The sequence below is a fragment of the Callithrix jacchus genome, chromosome 6 (genome assembly GCF_049354715.1).
Source record: "Callithrix jacchus isolate 240 chromosome 6, calJac240_pri, whole genome shotgun sequence".
Taxonomy (NCBI): domain Eukaryota; kingdom Metazoa; phylum Chordata; class Mammalia; order Primates; family Cebidae; genus Callithrix; species Callithrix jacchus.
In genome coordinates this window covers 140,396,078-140,411,938 of record NC_133507.1, presented here as the reverse complement: position 1 = coordinate 140,411,938, position 15,861 = coordinate 140,396,078, and the positions used below count along the sequence as shown (strand labels likewise).

The following is a 15,861-nucleotide window of genomic DNA, read 5'->3' as shown; positions in this document are numbered from 1 at the left end:
TAACGTAAGCCTCAAAAAAACATGGGAGGGTAGAATGGATGGAAAGATGATGAGATCTTGGAACAAACAGTGCGTCTCTTTGTAGTTCCTCCTGACTTTCAGCCTCCTGGCCCCAACCCAGCCCCACACCCACCTGACACCTGGTCTCCCTTCTCCCTCCACCCAGCTCGCCCACTCAACCCTGCTCTCTCAACCTAGCCTTTGCCCACTCAACCCTGTTCCTTCGAGTCTCCCCCAAGTTCCTGCCACTCCCAGCCTCCTCAGCACCCGCTCTCAGACCCCCTGGCCCGTGCGCTTCACAGGCCAGAGTCCCTCTCTCACCCCCAGCCTAGGAGCGTCCAAGCTCCTCAGACCGAGGGACAGATTCCCTGGCCTTTAGCCCCATTTATTCTGACTGCCTGAGTACTTTGCCTGACTTATAATTCTTCTCCACCCCCCCTCTCCCACCGATCTCTTTTGGCTCACTTTCTTAAATTTTACTCGCTAGAACCGATGAGAAGTTCAAAGGACAAAGGCGCTCAGAGGTGTGGGAGGGACAACGGATAGCACAAGGGCACTTCCTGGCATACTTCCGAACTGCCTCAAGGCCATCAGGCCCCGCTATGGACCCGGAATCTACGGTTGCCTAGAAACGACGCTAGCTGCCCACCTCTCTTAGTTTTCCGCCTTCGACTTCCCTAAGGGCATTTCCGGTTCCGGCTGCGGGCCGGAGAAGATATGGCGGCGTCAGCGTCTGCAGCTGCAGGGGAGGAGGACTGGTAACTTTGGGGGCATGGGCTTTGGCTGATGGCCTGGATTTAGTCCAGAGGCCTAGCGGCTGTCGCCGACAGTCTGTACAGCGGGCGTGTCGGGTGAAGCGAGGGATGAGGGATGGCAGAGATGCTGACATCTCCTCTGGGAGAGCTTCTGGACTGGGGAAGGGGAGGGTGGAGGGGCGCTGATCTGAGTGAGTGAAGACCCGGTCTGCGCCCGCCGGGCCAGTTCGGGCTTCTCCTTATCCGGTGCGATCCCCTTTCCTCCAGCCTCACACCATCCCTTTCTCTCCTCTTGAAATGAATTTTCTCAGGGGCTTTGGGGGAAGCCTGCTCGTCAGACCTCACCATCTCCCCTTCACCTTCTCGGAACCACTGCCCTCGAGCTCCGGTCCCCCTTTCCCCTTGGATCAGCCTTTTTCTGCCGACGCTTCCCTCAACCTTCTCTCTCCCAGACAGCACTAGTGAGGACGATTGTCTGAATAAAGCTTTACACCTCACATAAAGTCCCTCTAGTCCTTCTCTCAAGCATTCTTAACAAAAGACTGGAACATGGAAGGACTCTGGGATTTGAAAGTAGGGTAAATGTGGGTTAACTCTGTATTTTATTAGCTGTGTGATGCTAACCAGTCCACCTAGCATCTGTGAGTCAGTGTCCTCAGCTGTAAAAAAGTGGGTGTGGCATCTACCTCAGAATAGTTGAGAAGACCAAGATGGATTTGTAACATACTTGTCTGCTTTTTGTTTTTTGGGTTTGTTTGCTTGCTTTTTTTTTTAAATGTATTTATTTATTTTTGAGACAGGGTCTCACTCTCGCCCATACTAGTGTGCAGTGGTGCAGTTATTGCTCACTGCAGCCTTGACCTCCCCAGGCTCAGGTGATCCTCCTGCCTCAGCCTGCCGAGTAGCGAGACCACAGGTGCACGTCACCGTGGCCGGCTAATTTTTGTATTTTTTGTAGAGACAGAGTTTTGCCATGTTGGCTTGGCTGATCTTGAACCCCTGGGCTCAAGTGATCCTCCCACCTCAGTCTCCCAAGGTGCTGGAATTACAGGCGTGAGCCACCACGCCCAGCCTCCTTTTCATTAATAACTGAGATACAGGCACCTGGGAAGACTAAATGAGCCCCAAAGAAGTAAAGTAAGTTGCCAAAAGGTAGAAAATTATGACTAGAAATCCACATCTGTCTGGCTCCACACCTTAGGTTCTTTGTACTAGGACATTCTTCAGTGCCTGCCCCTCCCCCCACCATATTGCCACCACCTTACCACTATCCATCCCATCCAGGATCCACATAATTAACTAGGGTGGGCAAAGTATTGAAGGTCCACTTGACTGAGGCCACACCTCAGTGTTACATTGGTTCAGGGATCCCAGCTAGTACTGGCCTTTATTAAGACTATCTAGACTAGTGGTTTTTAAAGTGTTCAGGGAAACTTTTTTTTTTTTTAAGAGACAGAGTCTTACTTTGTCACCCAGGCTGGAGTAGTACAGTGGCGAGATCATGGCTAACTAAAGCCTTGACCTCTTGGGCTCCAGTGATTTTTCTGCCTCAGCCTCCCAAGTAGCTGGGACCACCGTGTCTAGCTAATTTATTATTTTTTGTAGAAACAGCATCTTGCTTTGTTGCCTAGGCTGGTCCTAGCCTCCCATCTCAGCCTAGCTCCTGGCCTCCCATCTCAGCCACCCAAAGTGCTGGGATAATTTATAGGCATGACCCGCACACTCACCTGTTTAGGGGGAACTTTTAAGATTCGAGGGAGACACCTTGAGCCATGGAGAGAGCAACAGTGAGTGCAGCAGCTTGTAGTACTGAGACTCCCACTCCCATATCAGTCAAAATAACACTGCTATCTGTGAGGTGTAAAGCTTTATATTTTATATTTTGAAGTTTCTGCCTAAGACTTAACAACACTGACATAGGTCCTGCTGGGGCAGCCTTACTCTTAGAATAAACAGGGAGTCGCGTAGGAAAGCAAAGTATGCATTTTTCCATATATCACCTGGGTAGAGCTGTAGACACAAACTCATCACTCAGCTTTAATTTCATTTCAATTGCTGTTCCTATGCTGAAGCATGTGTGTCCTCTGATTTACATCAGAACGATAGACCTAATCTCAACAGGCTGATCTAGATCAACTAGACAGCCAGGGTCATAAATACATCCAGAATACTCTAACTACCTCCCCCCCTCCCTCTTTCCTTTTAAGGGAGAAGGTTATATACGGACAGGAAAAAAAAGAGGACATAGCCTAGCTATTATAGCGCAGATATTATTAGGTACTTTATATAAACAAGTCACGTTTTATCTTCATAATGGCCCTAGAGAATAGGTGGTATTACCTATATGTGATAGACAGGATAACTTAAGCTTACGGAGAGGTCACTTCACAGATCACATAGCCAATAAGTGATTAGTACCTGTTACTAACTCTGAGGCTGCTGGCTCTTCATTACAACACAGCCTTTACACCACCCTAGACCTGTTGTGTTGAGGTTGGTATCTCCTTTAAGCAGGCTTGTGATGACTGGTGTTAACAGTGGGTATAGACAGTAGCCAAGGCACTGAGATCCACACTGGACAGTGATGTAGGGAAAGACTGGCGTAATATTGGTTAACGTTAATGCTAATAAATGGGTGCCATATTTCTAGACCAGAGAGTCAGCCATAAAGTGGAATGAAACTTAAACAGGGAGTCAGGAAACCTGGCTCTGGCCCCAGTTCCACCTATGTTAAGCCTTGGTTAGTCATTTTACTTCTCTGGAATGCATTTCCTCATCTGTTGGCATAAATGAGGCCTAAAATTCTGATTTTCATGCCCACTACATGGCCAGTTGACCACTTAAGGAAACATTTTCCTTGTTTTTAAGGAGTATAACAGGAGAATGCATTCTGGTAGCTTGCCATTTTTCTACAAAGCCAGCCTTTATTGCCCTTAGCAGGCTTCAGCAGGGAGAGATGTAATTGTGAGTCAGTCTACTCCTGTCTTTCTAGGGTCCTTCCCTCTGAGGTTGAAGTGTTAGAGTCCATCTATCTGGATGAACTACAGGTGATTAAAGGAAATGGCAGGTATGTATTCAACCAGCGGTGGGCAGGAATCCCTCTAGTAATGAGAGGTTCTATGCTGAATCTGGGTCTTAAGACACTGTGAGCCTTAATTCAGAGATAATACTTCTCTTGTGTCGACAAAAGCTATTCCTTTAATCCTCCCCAAAAGAAAGAGTCCAATGCATACTTCCTCTGCCCACTTTACTGTCTGAACCCCATCCTCCCCAGCCCCGAAGCCCCTGCCCAGTCACACCTGCGTTTCCACTTTATCCACCTGCAGAACTTCACCGTGGGAGATCTACATCACTTTGCATCCTGCCACTGCAGAGGACCAGGATTCACAGTATGTCTGCTTCACTCTGGTGCTTCAGGTCCCAGCAGAGGTGAAGCTCCTACTCTGTGGTAGCAAAGGGAGGAAGGGGAAAGTCCCTGGGGTGGATCAGCTCAGCAGTAACTTGTGATTTGCCCCCACTAGTATCCCCATGAGGTGCCACAGATCTCTATTCGAAATCCCCGAGGACTCTCAGATGAACAGATCCACACGTAAGTTGGACCTGTCAGAACAGGGAAAACTCAGCTACAGCTTTGCCTTGTGAGGGAAGTGGGCAGGCCTAATATTTGGTTTGCCATCTTCCTCCAGGATCTTACAGGCGCTGGGCCATGTGGCCAAGGCTGGGCTGGGCACTGCCATGCTCTATGAACTCATTGAGGTAAGAGGTGCGCTAGCCTGGGAATATGTTCTTTCCTTCAAGCTAGAGCAGTTTCTAGCCATAAAAGGGAAACCATGGACCTAGAATCTTTAATAGATCTGGAGTCATTAGGTAAGGCCTAAATTAATCCAGAGAAATGAGACTCTTCTATTTGAAAAACTTCCCAAAAGACAGTTCAGTAGCTTCTCCAAGTTGTGTATGCCAGCATCTTGACAGAAAATGTCTTTCTCTTCAACTTGAATTTTTCTTGCTTCAGTTTCAGTCTGTTTCTTGTCCTCTAGGCAATGGCAACTGAAAGTGGCAAAAAATAAGGATCTTGCTTGGGGGAGTCTTAGCCATAAATGAACATTTGAAGGCTGGACTGCCATTGGAATTGACTAGAAAAAGTCGTGGTTGGCCGGATGCAGTGGCTCATGCCTGTATTCCTAGCACTTTGGGAGGCTAAGACAGGTGGATTGCTCGAGGCCAGGAGTTCCAAACCAGCCTGGCCAACGTGGTGAAACCCTGTGTCTTCTAAAAATACAAAAAATTAGCCGGGCATGGTGGCACGTGCCTGTAATCCCAGCTATTGGGGAGGCCGAAGAAAAGAAAAGTCATGGTTCCTTACTAAAAGAGCTTGTACACTGTTTAATGAAACAACCCACATGAAGCAATACCTGGAGCTTCAATGTACACAGAAAACTTTTATTTGAGATTAAAAATAACAATTAAGCCAGGAGTGGTGGCGCGGGCCTGTAGTCCCAGCTACTTCGAAGGCTGAGGTGGGAGGATTGCTTGACTCCAGGAGTTCTGGGCTGTAGTGCGCTATGCCAATCAGGTGTCCACACTAAGTTTGGCATCAATATGGTAACCTCCCGGGAGCAGGGGACCACTAGGTTGCCTAAGGAGGGGTGAACTGGCCCAGGTTGGAAATGGAGCAGGTCAAAACTCCCATGCTGATCAGTAGTGGGGTCGCACCTGTGACTAGCCACTGCACTATACAATTAAGTACAGTCTTTTTTCCCCCTAGTTTAATTTTTTTTTTTTTTTTTGAGACAGTCTTAGTCTGTCACCCAGCCTGGAGCGCAGTGGCATGATCTCAGCTCACTGCAATCTCCGCCTCCAGGATTCAAGTGATTATCCTGCCTCAGCCTCCCGAATAGCTGAGATTACCGTTATATGCCACCATACCCAGCTAATTTTGTGTTTTTAGAGAGGTGGGGTTTCTCCATGTTGGCCAGGCTGGTCTTGAACTGCTGACTTCAGCCTCGGCCTCCCAAAGTGCTGGGATTATAGGCATGAGCCACCACACCCAGCTTCTCCTAGTTTAAATTTTTAAGAAAAATGTCCAGAACAGAATGAAGGTGGGTGGCTGAGAGTCAAAGAGAGTGGGTTTGCTAGGCCTCTGTAGCAGTCCTAGGTCAGGCTTCCACAATGCAGCCTTGGAGTTTGTGGAATTCCAGAGTACACTATTAGCTATTCAAATAACAATTCAAATGCATATTTCACAGCCCAACTTGATGCCTTGTGAATTCTCTGTCCATTTGGGTTGTCCATGCTTTGACATGCTTTCTGAAAGCTGACTCAGAACAAACTCATTGCCCCATGGTAGGGAGTAATATTGAAGGGGGTTAATCAAGAAAGGCCTCTCAGAATATGAGTTTTAATTGAACATTTTTTTCTTTCAAGGTGTATTATTTTCATCTCCAAGATATATTAAAAGTGACTTAAAGAAAGGAAAAACGATTAAGTTGGATTTCAAAACCAGAAAGATCCAATTGTGGGGAGGGGGGCAGGGATGTGGAGAAGGACTGATTCCCAGCAGAGGGAGAATCATCAAGACAGAAATCATAAACACCAGGTACCAAACTGGCCTGGAAGGAGCTGCGTCCAGCCATTCACTCCTAGGAGTAGGAGACAAGCGTTGCTCACCATTCTGTCCCCTACCCCCCATTTGATCAGTGTCTTCTCTCCTCAGAAAGGGAAGGAAATTCTCACAGATAACAACATCCCTCATGGCCAGTGTGTCATCTGCCTCTATGGTTTCCAGGTGAGATTCTCTCTTGGGACATGGCATCTGCTTGGAACAGGCAGGTGAGGGCTGTGAGAGAGCTCTGACTTAGTACCCTATATCTGTCCTCCCTCTAGGAGAAGGAGGCCTTTACCAAAACACCCTGTTACCACTACTTCCACTGCCACTGCCTTGCTCGGTACATTCAGCACATGGAGCAAGAGCTGAAGGCACAAGGACAGGAGCAGGAACGGCAGCATGCTGCAACCAAACAGGTCGAACTCACTGCAACTGCGCTCTCACCTGACACCCTTAGGCACTGCCTTTCACAGCCTTCCCATCCCTCCACTCCAGTGGCTCTTCACCTTTTTAGGGTCATAGATACTAAGATTAATGAACTATTACCTCTGTCCAGAAAAAAGGGCACCCTTATATTTTATTTTTGGAGATGGAGTCTCACTCTGCTGCCCAGGCTGGAGTGCAGTGGTGTGATCTCGGCTCACTGCACCCTTCGCTTCTGGGTTCAAGCGATCCTCCTGCCTCAGCCTCCGGAGTAGCTGGGGTTACAGGCGCCCACCACCATGCCCAGCTAATTTTTATATGTTCGGTGGAGATGGGGTTTTACCACGTTGGCCAGGCTGATCTCAAACTTCTTACCTCAAGTTATCTGCTCGCTCGGCCTCCCAAATTGCTGGGATTACAAGCCTCCTTCTCCGTCTAGGAGACCTCTAGTAAGACTGCCTGGTGTTCTGTCCCAACTCACTGCTGAACCAGTGTCCCTGTGCCTTTTAGTCCCAGCCCTCTGTGGATTAGGTTGGCTGACTAGATCAGCACCAGGGGGCATCCTGGGCTGTGATGCAGGCATGTGATTTCTCTTTTTTAGAAGGCAGTCGGTGTGCAGTGTCCGGTGTGCAGAGAGCCCCTCATATATGATCTTGCCTCGCTGAAAGCAGCCCCTGAACCCCAACAGCCCATGGTAAGGGGACTTTCTTCAAATGTGAGCCAGGAGTAATGGCATTTTCTAAAGAGTAAGGAATGGCATCTTGTCTGTGTCAAATGGAATCTCTGGAATTGGGTTTGAACTGCCTAGGACCTCTCTGCAAAGCCACAGCCCCCACTGGTGGGAGCCTGACTCTGGGAGCCCAGACCTGAGCGGCTAAACCAGAATCTTTTGCACATTTCCTGAGGCAGACTTGGAGGCGCAGGGATTTGAGTCTGCCTTCTGCTGTTCATTATTTCCTCTCTGCTATTCCTCCTTCCAGGAGCAGTACCAGCCCAGTGCAGAGAGCCTGCGCCAGCAAGAAGAACTCAAGCGGCTCTACCAGAGGCAGCAGGAGCGGGGGGGCATCATTGACCTCGAGGCTGAGCGAAACCGATACTTCATCAGCCTTCAGCAGGTGAGGGAAGGGTTTCCCAGTCATCCCGTAATGCCACCAACCTTCCTACAAACCCCAATCTGCCATGGCCCCAGAGTGGGCTTTGTTCTAAGCAGGGAGATTAAAGACTGATCTTGGTCAGCCCCGATGGTAGGAGAGGGACTTGCGGTTCCCTGCTTTGAGGAGCTGCATCCCCCTTACTGCATTATCTCATTTCTTTCTAGCCTCCTGCCCCTGTGGAACCTGAGTCAGCTGTAGATGTCTCCAAAGGATCCCACCCGCCCAGCACCCTTGCAGCAGATCTGTCCACCTCACCAGCCGTCCAATCCACCTTGCCAGCTCCTCTGCCTGTGGCCACCCAGTACATGTGTGAGAAGATTCCAGGGGCTGGGCCAAATCAGCAAAGGTTGGGCGAAACCCAGAAAGCTGTGCTAGATCCCCCCAAGCCCAGTCGAGGTCCCTGGCGACAGCCTGAACGGAGGTACCTGAAGGGAGGGGAGTGCCATGCCCCCAAAGGTACCTGTAACACCAAAGAACTGCCACCTCCTGAGGGGCCCCTCAAGGAGCCCATGGACCTAAAGCCAGAACCCCATAGTGAAGGGGTTGAAGGTCCTCCCCAAGAGAAGGGGCCTGGCAGCTGGCAGGGCCCCCCACCCCGCAGGACTCGGGACTGTGCTCGCTGGGAGCGCTCCAAAGGCCGGACCCCGGGTTCTTCCTACCCCCGCCTGCCTCGGGGCCAGGGAGCATACCGGCCTGGTACTCAGAGGGAGCCCCTAGGCCTGGAATCTGAGGATGGTTCCTAGCAGGACTTGGCAGGGACAGGGAAATTGGGGATGGAAGGGGAATAATAAAGATATTTGACCTTGTTTGGCTTTCTTTGCTCAGCAGCGCCTAGCCTGTGAGAAATGGGTCTTTTTCTCAATTCCTAGTAAGATTGGGGTGTGGCAAAGCAGCCCCCACCTGTGCTCTGAAGTCTGTTCTCCAAAGAGCTGGGTAAAGAGGGTCTGACATCTCATCAGCTAGTGTAATCAGTTCCAGAGAAAACTAGTGGGATGTCAGCATGTAAGCAGAGTCCTTAGGACTCCCGTTAACCCATTGTGTACACACCCACGTCTGTCCATTATATACATACATAGAATGCCTTTAGGTAGAGGAACTTAGTTTCCTGTTTTATGTCTCATCTCTATCTTAGTCTGTGCTCCATCATTTGCATATGTGGTTGCCTGACTGACCCCTGTAGGCACCTGTGATTGCAGCGCCTGGTTTTTATTCAAGTACCAATCCAGTGATGAAGGGAGATCCGAGAGCAGAGTAGTGTGGCAGATGTTTATTGAACTAGAGGAGGAGAGCCGAGCTGAGTGCAGCCTAATCACCTCCTCAGAGACTCAGCATTGTGAATTGCCCCTACAGGGTCATTTTTGTACAGCATGAAGTAGCCCTGCACCTGGGCAGGGCTGATCTGGGTTGCAGCTCGAAGGACTTGTTCTGCAAAGTCCTCAGCTAAGGAAGGTGCCTGCCCTGGATAGAACCTCTGGAACATCTGGGTCAGCTGCCAGTGTGAGCAGTAGCCCACGTACTCCTTCAGGTCCACTCGCCCAGGGCGTATCAGGGCAGGGTCCAACCTGAGAGAAGACAGGGAAAGAGTCACAGGCAGCAGTCACACTAGCACCCAAAAGAGATGGCCCCTCGACCTCCTGCTCCTCTCAAGGCACCGAGGAGGTGGGCTCTTGCCTTGGTCTCAGAATCCCTGGCTCCTTCCTACCTGTCCACATGGTTGGTGGTCATGAACACGATGCGGGCCTCAGTGGAAGCCACACCATCCAAGGCATTGAGCAGTCCACTGAAGGTGAGGCGACCTAGGCCTTGGTACTTTACTGGGTCTGGAGGAAGGCAAAGATAAAGCATGGGTAGTCATAGCCCAGCATAAAATCAGCACGCCCCACTATGTTCTCTTACCATGCCTCTCATGGGCTCCTGCTGTTAACCCAGGCATCCTCTGTCAGCCCTCTAGATTTCTACTGTCTTCCCCTGTTCCAGTTACCCATTCCCCTTCCTCCAGAACCCCTCACTTACTCTCCGCAGCCAAGTCTCGACTGAGAAAAGCAGCATCCACGTCTTCCAGGAGCACCAGGCTCTGCTGTGGGGCCACGCTCAGCAGGTGGTTGAGCCGGTCATCAGAGAGGCTGGAGTCTGTGAGACTCAGCAGGCAGATGCTGTGCTCCAGTTCCCCAGCCAGGGCTGTGCTATGGAGGATGGGATGGCAGGAGGTAGCAGGCAACCTGGAAATGCTTCCTCAGGCCCAGCTACTCTCCTCTCAGTCTGGGGATATGTGTCTCAGAGGCTTAACTTCTAGCTCACACCCTAATGTTCCACACATTTCATGTTTATCCCGGCCCCTGGTCCCCAGATTCACTTCCCTTTCCAACCCCATCAGCCCAGTGTTTTCACAAAGGCTTAGTTTCACCAAGAGAAATTTTGACTACTCACATAAAACTGCTCTTTCCACAACCAGGGGGCCCATAAAGCAGGTAGCCACGTCTGTAGGGAATGCCTAGGGAGAGCCAGGTTGATATGGATTTTGCCCGATATCCACGTTCATTCCCAGCCCTGCCCGCTGGAAGCCTGATAACTGGTAGGGAAATAAATCATCCTCATACACAACTTTTCATTCCTCTTAATCTCTGGGAATTGGACTAGAACTTTCTATCACCCCATCTGGCCAGAGACCAACCTGTCCCCTCTAAAATGTCAAAAATAGCACAGCCAAGATCTTAGCTGCTTCTTACCTCTGTCGGTGTACCACTTGGGGTTATCAATGAATTCCCGGATGTCTCTGACAATTCGGTCAGCCAGACCCTGTTGTAGAACCACAGAACTCAGTGGCCGCCGGCGGCGTGGATAGCCAAAGGGACGCCATTCAGAGCCTACAGCTGTGTACATCACGGTCTTCCCTTCCTCCTGCTGCAAGGCTAGCTCTCGAGCTGAAAAGGAAAAGATGAGATAAAGCCAATAATTCTCTTCACCATGGCTGATTCTTCGATTAGGTGGAGCTATGCCCAACAGCTTCCTTCTGGCCCCGTGCTCCCCTGGGCTCACCCTGGTCTGCTTATTCCACCTCTCCAAACTGCTTATCCTCTGATGTCAAATGTCCCCATCCCTGCAATGTCCCTAGAAAGCCTGCCTGTGCCATCCCACACCTTCCTCCAGGATGTTGAAGAAAACCTTTCGGTCAGTGCCCAGGGCCGTGAAGGTGACAGATTCCCAAGGAGTCCCCGTCTGCAAGTCTATCATCTGCATCTCTCGACTTCGTTCTACTCGGATCCATTTCCCCTGATACCTGAATAAGAACAATCAAAACAGAGTGAGTGAATGGTTCAAACCCAGCTCCCATCATTTTTTTCTACTCTCACAGCCCTCCCTGGCTCCCAACCTTACCAGATAAAGTGGTTTCCAGGGCTGGGGACAAATTCAAACTTAGTGGAAATGCGGCCACTCTCATGCTGAAGGTACGAAGTCTCCACACTGAGGTGCTGAGTACGGGTACTGTGGCGGGTGAGCCAGCTAAGCAACCAAGCATAGCTCCTGTCTCGAGCAGGGACTTCCAGTGTGATCATGTAATGGCGCCGGAATGCCACCAGGCCCAGCTGGGCACCCTTCCGGGCCAGGGCCAGGACTGTGCCCACACCCACCAGCCCAAATCCAGCCCCAAAGTAGGGATTGTCCTTCAGGGCCAGAATAAAGTCTGAAAGTGGCATCTTGAAAGGGAAACACCAAACCTTACCAGCCCTGGGGTGTTGCAAAAACCTACGAGTGGGGAACAGTGGAGATGGGACAAAGCAAAAGATTACTTTAAAAATTGGACCTCTCCAGCCCTGCGCACAGGTTAGCACTACTCTGTTGGTCAATATCCTCCTTTTGTGGGGTAAGGGTAGTATTGGAATGCAAGGGTGAAGACTTGCATTCCATGCAATGCCCCTCATCCCATTTTGCCCTTCATTACTCTACTCATACCTGTTTCTTACCAGAGGACCATGTCTGGAGATGCCTTAAACCAAAAAGAGCAATATAAACTGGCTTCACATCAGGATAATGAATGGACAGGATTTTTGTGGTCCATGGTACCAGCTTTTATAGAAAGGGGCCCACTAGCTGGAGTCAGCAAGGGGGAAGCATCCATTGATTTGTCAATAACTCTATGCCTTGTTACCATGAGTAACGTCCTTCAAATATCCTCTCCCTTACGTTCCCAATATCTAATGTCCTGTTTAGACCTTTATTACTTCCCACCTAAACTATATTTAAAATTATAGTTCTTGAAATGGCACTTTTTTCTTCACCTCCTGCTTCACTCAACAGCTACACAAGGGTCCGGATCTTTCATCATAGGGATCAGCTCCAATTCCATCTCTCTTTCTGCTCCAGTGCCTTCAATGGCTGGGGGTACAAATTGAGCCTGGTACTCAAGGCCCTCCGCAATACGGCGCACACCTACCTTTCATAGATTAGTTCCTAACACTACCTGTTCAGCAAATATGCAACAAATATGTTCAACAGATAAGCAACCTCCCACCTCCTTGCTCATGCAGTTCTCTTGGTTCGGAATGCCGGTTCTTTTCTCCCTTATCCTCCCCAACTGAAACCTACCCATCTGCTACTTTCTCCACGGATCGTTACACTGTAGACAAATAAGATCCTGAGGGATAAGCGCAAAGTTGTCTCTAGTACACCTGTCCTCCAACCCCGAACCCCGGCCACTTTGCCTTGCACCTGGCATGCAGGGAGATGAGCTGACAGCAGTGACCTCGGCTGAGCCTCAGAACTGGGATCCAAAATTCCAAAACACCTATGCATGGAAGGCCACAGACAAAGCTCTCCCGTCCCCTCCCCCTCCGCGACACCCAGAAACCCCCTCCTGAACCTCGCCCACACCCCAGTTCGTGCCTCCAGCCACATGGTTTAGGGCAACCAGTCACTCCGCCCACTCACCGCCATGACTCTCTGGCCCTCCGTCTCGTTGGTTTCACCGCACCCGCACTTGGGGGAAGCAGCGCTCGGCCCCGCCCCGAGTCCTTTCATCTACTTCCCGCCACACCTACCGAGAAGCCCACGCCACTCTACCCCAGAGCTCTCGATGGTGCTTCCTCCGACTTCAGGGCTGGAGTAGGGGTGGAGGGCGGGGAAAAACCACAGAGAGAAAACATAGAGCACCACGGCAGCCGGCAAGCGGAAGAGAGAGTGGCTTCCATATCCCCGATATACTAGAGGCTGCTGGGCCGGAGGCGGTCGCACAAAGTGGGCCCGGGCGGCCGCTCCAGCCACTGCCGACCATAGAGATGCGGCTCCAGCCGGCTCTGGGTCCGGAGGTGAGTGAGCGGCTGCGGGGCGGGAACTGGGAAGGGAATCGGGGGTGGAGCGAGCCGGAGGCAAAGTTTTTCCAGTCAAGGCATCAGGGTGGGCCTGGACCCTGGGAACTCTCGGGAGGAGGTACTGAAGGGAGCACGCAGAAGAGCTGGGCCCCGGCGCCGCAGTCGCGTCATTGCTCTGGACCCCGCCCGGGTACCCGCTGCTCTCTGGAACAAAATCATGAAGATGCTCCATCCCAAGCCTTCCAGGTTACAAACCGCCTTTCCAGTTCGCTGGCTCTTGTGATCCAGCTCCCGCCCGAAGATGTGGACACTGTCATCACCTCCATTTTACAGACAGGAAAGCTGAGGCCCAGAGAAGCTAGGCGACTCTGTCCAAGGCCACGCGGAGAGTCAGAACCCAGCGGCAGGTGGGAACCCGGGTCCCTAGGCCGGGGCCCGTTGTTTCTCCTGGCCTTCTCTCTGCCTTAGTCTGTCCTTTCTTTTCCTCAGTGCTCCTGCCCGGAAGATAACGCGTGTTTCTTCTCTCGTGACTATCGGTCTCCTATCTCACCCTCCCCTCCCGCGGGTGAAGAAGGTTCTTAATCTTGACGGCTCTGCGTCCTCCTTGGCTCCCCCCGGAGGCTATGAATGGCCGAGCCGGAAGATTCCCCAGAGCAGCGATAAAATTCAGTAAGTGGAGGCTGCGGTTTACAGAGAATCCCTCTGACCGCGAGAGTGCCCTTCCCAGCCACCTTGTGAATCCCTGTGAGCCGCTGTTTTGAGTCCGTGGGATTCTGGAAGTAGGGACAGTCAGATTGCAGGATCTTGCTTTCTTTTTTTTTTTTTTTTTTCTTTTTGCAACTTCTCTATGACTCAATTTCATAAAATGATTACTATCATTCTTATTAATTACTAATTATTCAGCTTAAATTCATTATAGCCGTGTATAACAGTATGCAATTTAATTGTCATTCATTCCTCAGTTATGTTCCCATATTTAGTTTTAGGTGATAGTTAATGAGTTTGAAAACTCTCCAAATATGTTACATTATAAATGATAAACCACTGGTTTGGTACAAGATACCTAGCTTTACTGCAGTGCAGTTCCCTGTCTGGTACTTCACTGGAATCCTCGATTGTGGGTGGTTTGTATTCACTGAAGCGATAATAATGTCAGTATCACAAAGTGATATTGAAGTGATAATGTCAACAAATTATTAAAAAGCTACACATCTAGGGAGAGAAACTGACAGGTAAACAACAGTGCAATGTGACCTCGTTTCTGATAGGACTGTGTACAGGGTGCCCTTAGGACGCCAGAGAGAGAATGGGTTAAGAGTGTCAGGAAGCTTTCATGGCGGAAGTGACATTTGTGCAGCTTCTTCAAGGATAGTTAATTGGTTAGCCAGACAAAAGGGAGAGATTGAAAAGGGGAAAGGCATATCAAGACAAGAGACACAAAAGGCTGTGAGAGTGTGAAAGCATCAGAGAATGTGACGGGTCTGGAGAATGGCACATCATCTGGTTCAGAGCCCTGTTGAGGGGAGAAGTGGGAGATGAGTCTGGGGAGGTCAGCAGGAGCCAGCTGATGAAGGAAAGTCGTTCCTTATAATCATGCTGAGGAATAGTGAGATTATCAAACATTAAGAGGGAAAGGGGCCAGGCAAGGTGGCTCACACCTATAATCCCAGCATTTTGGGAGGCCAAAACGGGCAGATCACCTGAGGTCAGAAGTTCAAGACCAGCCTGGCCAATATGGTGAAACCCCATCTCTACTAAAAATACAAAATTTAGCCAGGCTCGTGTGGTGCATGCCTGTAGTCCAGCTACTTGGGAGGCTGAAGCAGGAGAATTGCTTGAACCCAGGAGGTGGAGGTTGCAGTGAGACTGCACTCCAGCGGGGCAACAGAGTGAGACTCCATCTCAAAAAAAAGGGAGGGGAACTTCTGAGAGACTTTGGCCCCACCTAATTTTGTTGCAGATAAGATTGCTTAATGACTTGGCTAAGGGCACTTAGCTATCAGGAGACAACCTCCAGTCATTAGTATTTTGGCCGATACTTGTTGGCTCTATTAATATTCTGTTATCATTTTTTGTTTGTTTTTTTCTTTATTGTCATTTTTAAACTTTTTGTTCTGAACATTATCATAAAAAGAAAGCCTCTATTTTGTCTCATAAGGTATGTATGGCATGCTGCCATACAAGTATATGCCTAAGTGGGTGGGCACTGGGCTGTGTACCCACACCAGCTGGGAAGAAAGTAAGAACTCTAACCTTATTTTGTTTTTCTTCTGGTTGGCTTGTCAGCATTTAAGAGGCCAAAACACACAAGTCGTGGTGATGACAGACCCCCTGTTGAACTCACAGCCAGCCAATAGCACCGGAGAGATGGATGGACTATGCCCTGAGCTATTGCTGATCCCCCCTCCTCTCTCTAACCGTGGACTCCTGGGGCCTGTCCAGAGCCCCTGTCCTTCTGGGGACCCTGCAGCTTTACCTACTGAGCCCAGCTGCCTGCTGGTAGAGGCCACAGCAACTGAAGAGGGACCAGGGAACATGGAGATCATTGTGGAGACAGTAGCTGGAACCCTGACCCCAGGTGCTCCTGGAGAGACCCCAGGTATAAACCCAGTTGCAAG

The 15,861-nt window shown here is 50.1% G+C and overlaps 4 protein-coding genes across 37 annotated transcripts in view; 2 read left to right on the top strand and 2 right to left on the bottom strand.

Moving 5' to 3' along the window:
- Positions 1 to 691, bottom strand: part of STK36 (serine/threonine kinase 36) — a 33,352-nt gene extending 32,661 nt beyond the window's left edge. For 5 of the 11 annotated variants that reach the window (XM_017973728.4, XM_017973729.4, XM_078328505.1 and 2 more), the window contains exon 1: positions 466 to 679. The gene's annotated coding sequence lies outside the window, so the exon portion shown is untranslated. Of the gene's footprint in view, positions 1 to 321; positions 393 to 465 lie in introns of those variants that run through there. The other 6 variants (XM_035305721.3, XM_078328506.1, XM_035305717.3 and 3 more) reach the window with 3 other exon arrangements.
- A 10-nt stretch (positions 692 to 701) lies between these two features.
- On the top strand, positions 702 to 8,743 carry RNF25 (ring finger protein 25). Its single transcript, XM_002749794.5, has 10 exons — positions 702 to 758; positions 3,748 to 3,822; positions 4,082 to 4,184; positions 4,277 to 4,344; positions 4,442 to 4,511; positions 6,469 to 6,540; positions 6,639 to 6,776; positions 7,385 to 7,477; positions 7,764 to 7,898; positions 8,102 to 8,743. Exons 1-10 carry the CDS (start codon positions 718 to 720, stop codon positions 8,678 to 8,680), a joined length of 1,374 nt encoding a protein of 457 aa, XP_002749840.1. The 5' UTR covers positions 702 to 717; the 3' UTR covers positions 8,681 to 8,743.
- A 446-nt stretch (positions 8,744 to 9,189) lies between these two features.
- BCS1L (BCS1 ubiquinol-cytochrome c reductase complex chaperone) lies at positions 9,190 to 13,786 on the bottom strand. Of its 13 annotated transcripts, none has more exons than XM_035305725.2 (9): positions 12,864 to 12,893; positions 12,215 to 12,311; positions 11,313 to 11,681; positions 11,075 to 11,214; positions 10,664 to 10,858; positions 10,365 to 10,428; positions 9,951 to 10,120; positions 9,640 to 9,757; positions 9,190 to 9,499 (listed from the first exon to the last, which is right to left on the bottom strand). In XM_035305725.2, the coding sequence occupies exons 3-9, from the start codon at positions 11,630 to 11,632 to the stop codon at positions 9,247 to 9,249; spliced, it is 1,260 nt and encodes a 419-aa protein (XP_035161616.1). In that variant the 5' UTR covers positions 11,633 to 11,681; positions 12,215 to 12,311; positions 12,864 to 12,893; the 3' UTR covers positions 9,190 to 9,246. The 13 variants fall into 13 exon arrangements, with proteins under 13 accessions (XP_035161616.1, XP_078184692.1, XP_054113905.1 ...); XM_078328566.1 differs by having other exon boundaries at positions 11,313 to 11,333; XM_054257930.2 differs by lacking the exons at positions 12,215 to 12,311; positions 12,864 to 12,893 and adding an exon at positions 12,974 to 13,786.
- ZNF142 (zinc finger protein 142) overlaps positions 13,163 to 15,861 on the top strand; it is a 24,769-nt gene continuing 22,070 nt past the window's right edge. For 4 of the 12 annotated variants that reach the window (XM_035305715.3, XM_035305716.3, XM_078328501.1 and 1 more), the window contains exons 1-2: positions 13,163 to 13,240; positions 13,733 to 13,912. In XM_035305715.3, coding sequence (XP_035161606.1) covers positions 13,867 to 13,912 — 46 coding nt within the window. In that variant the 5' untranslated portion in view covers positions 13,163 to 13,240; positions 13,733 to 13,866. Of the gene's footprint in view, positions 13,651 to 13,732; positions 13,913 to 15,529; positions 15,843 to 15,861 lie in introns of all 12 variants that reach the window. The other 8 variants (XM_035305710.3, XM_078328499.1, XM_078328495.1 and 5 more) reach the window with 5 other exon arrangements.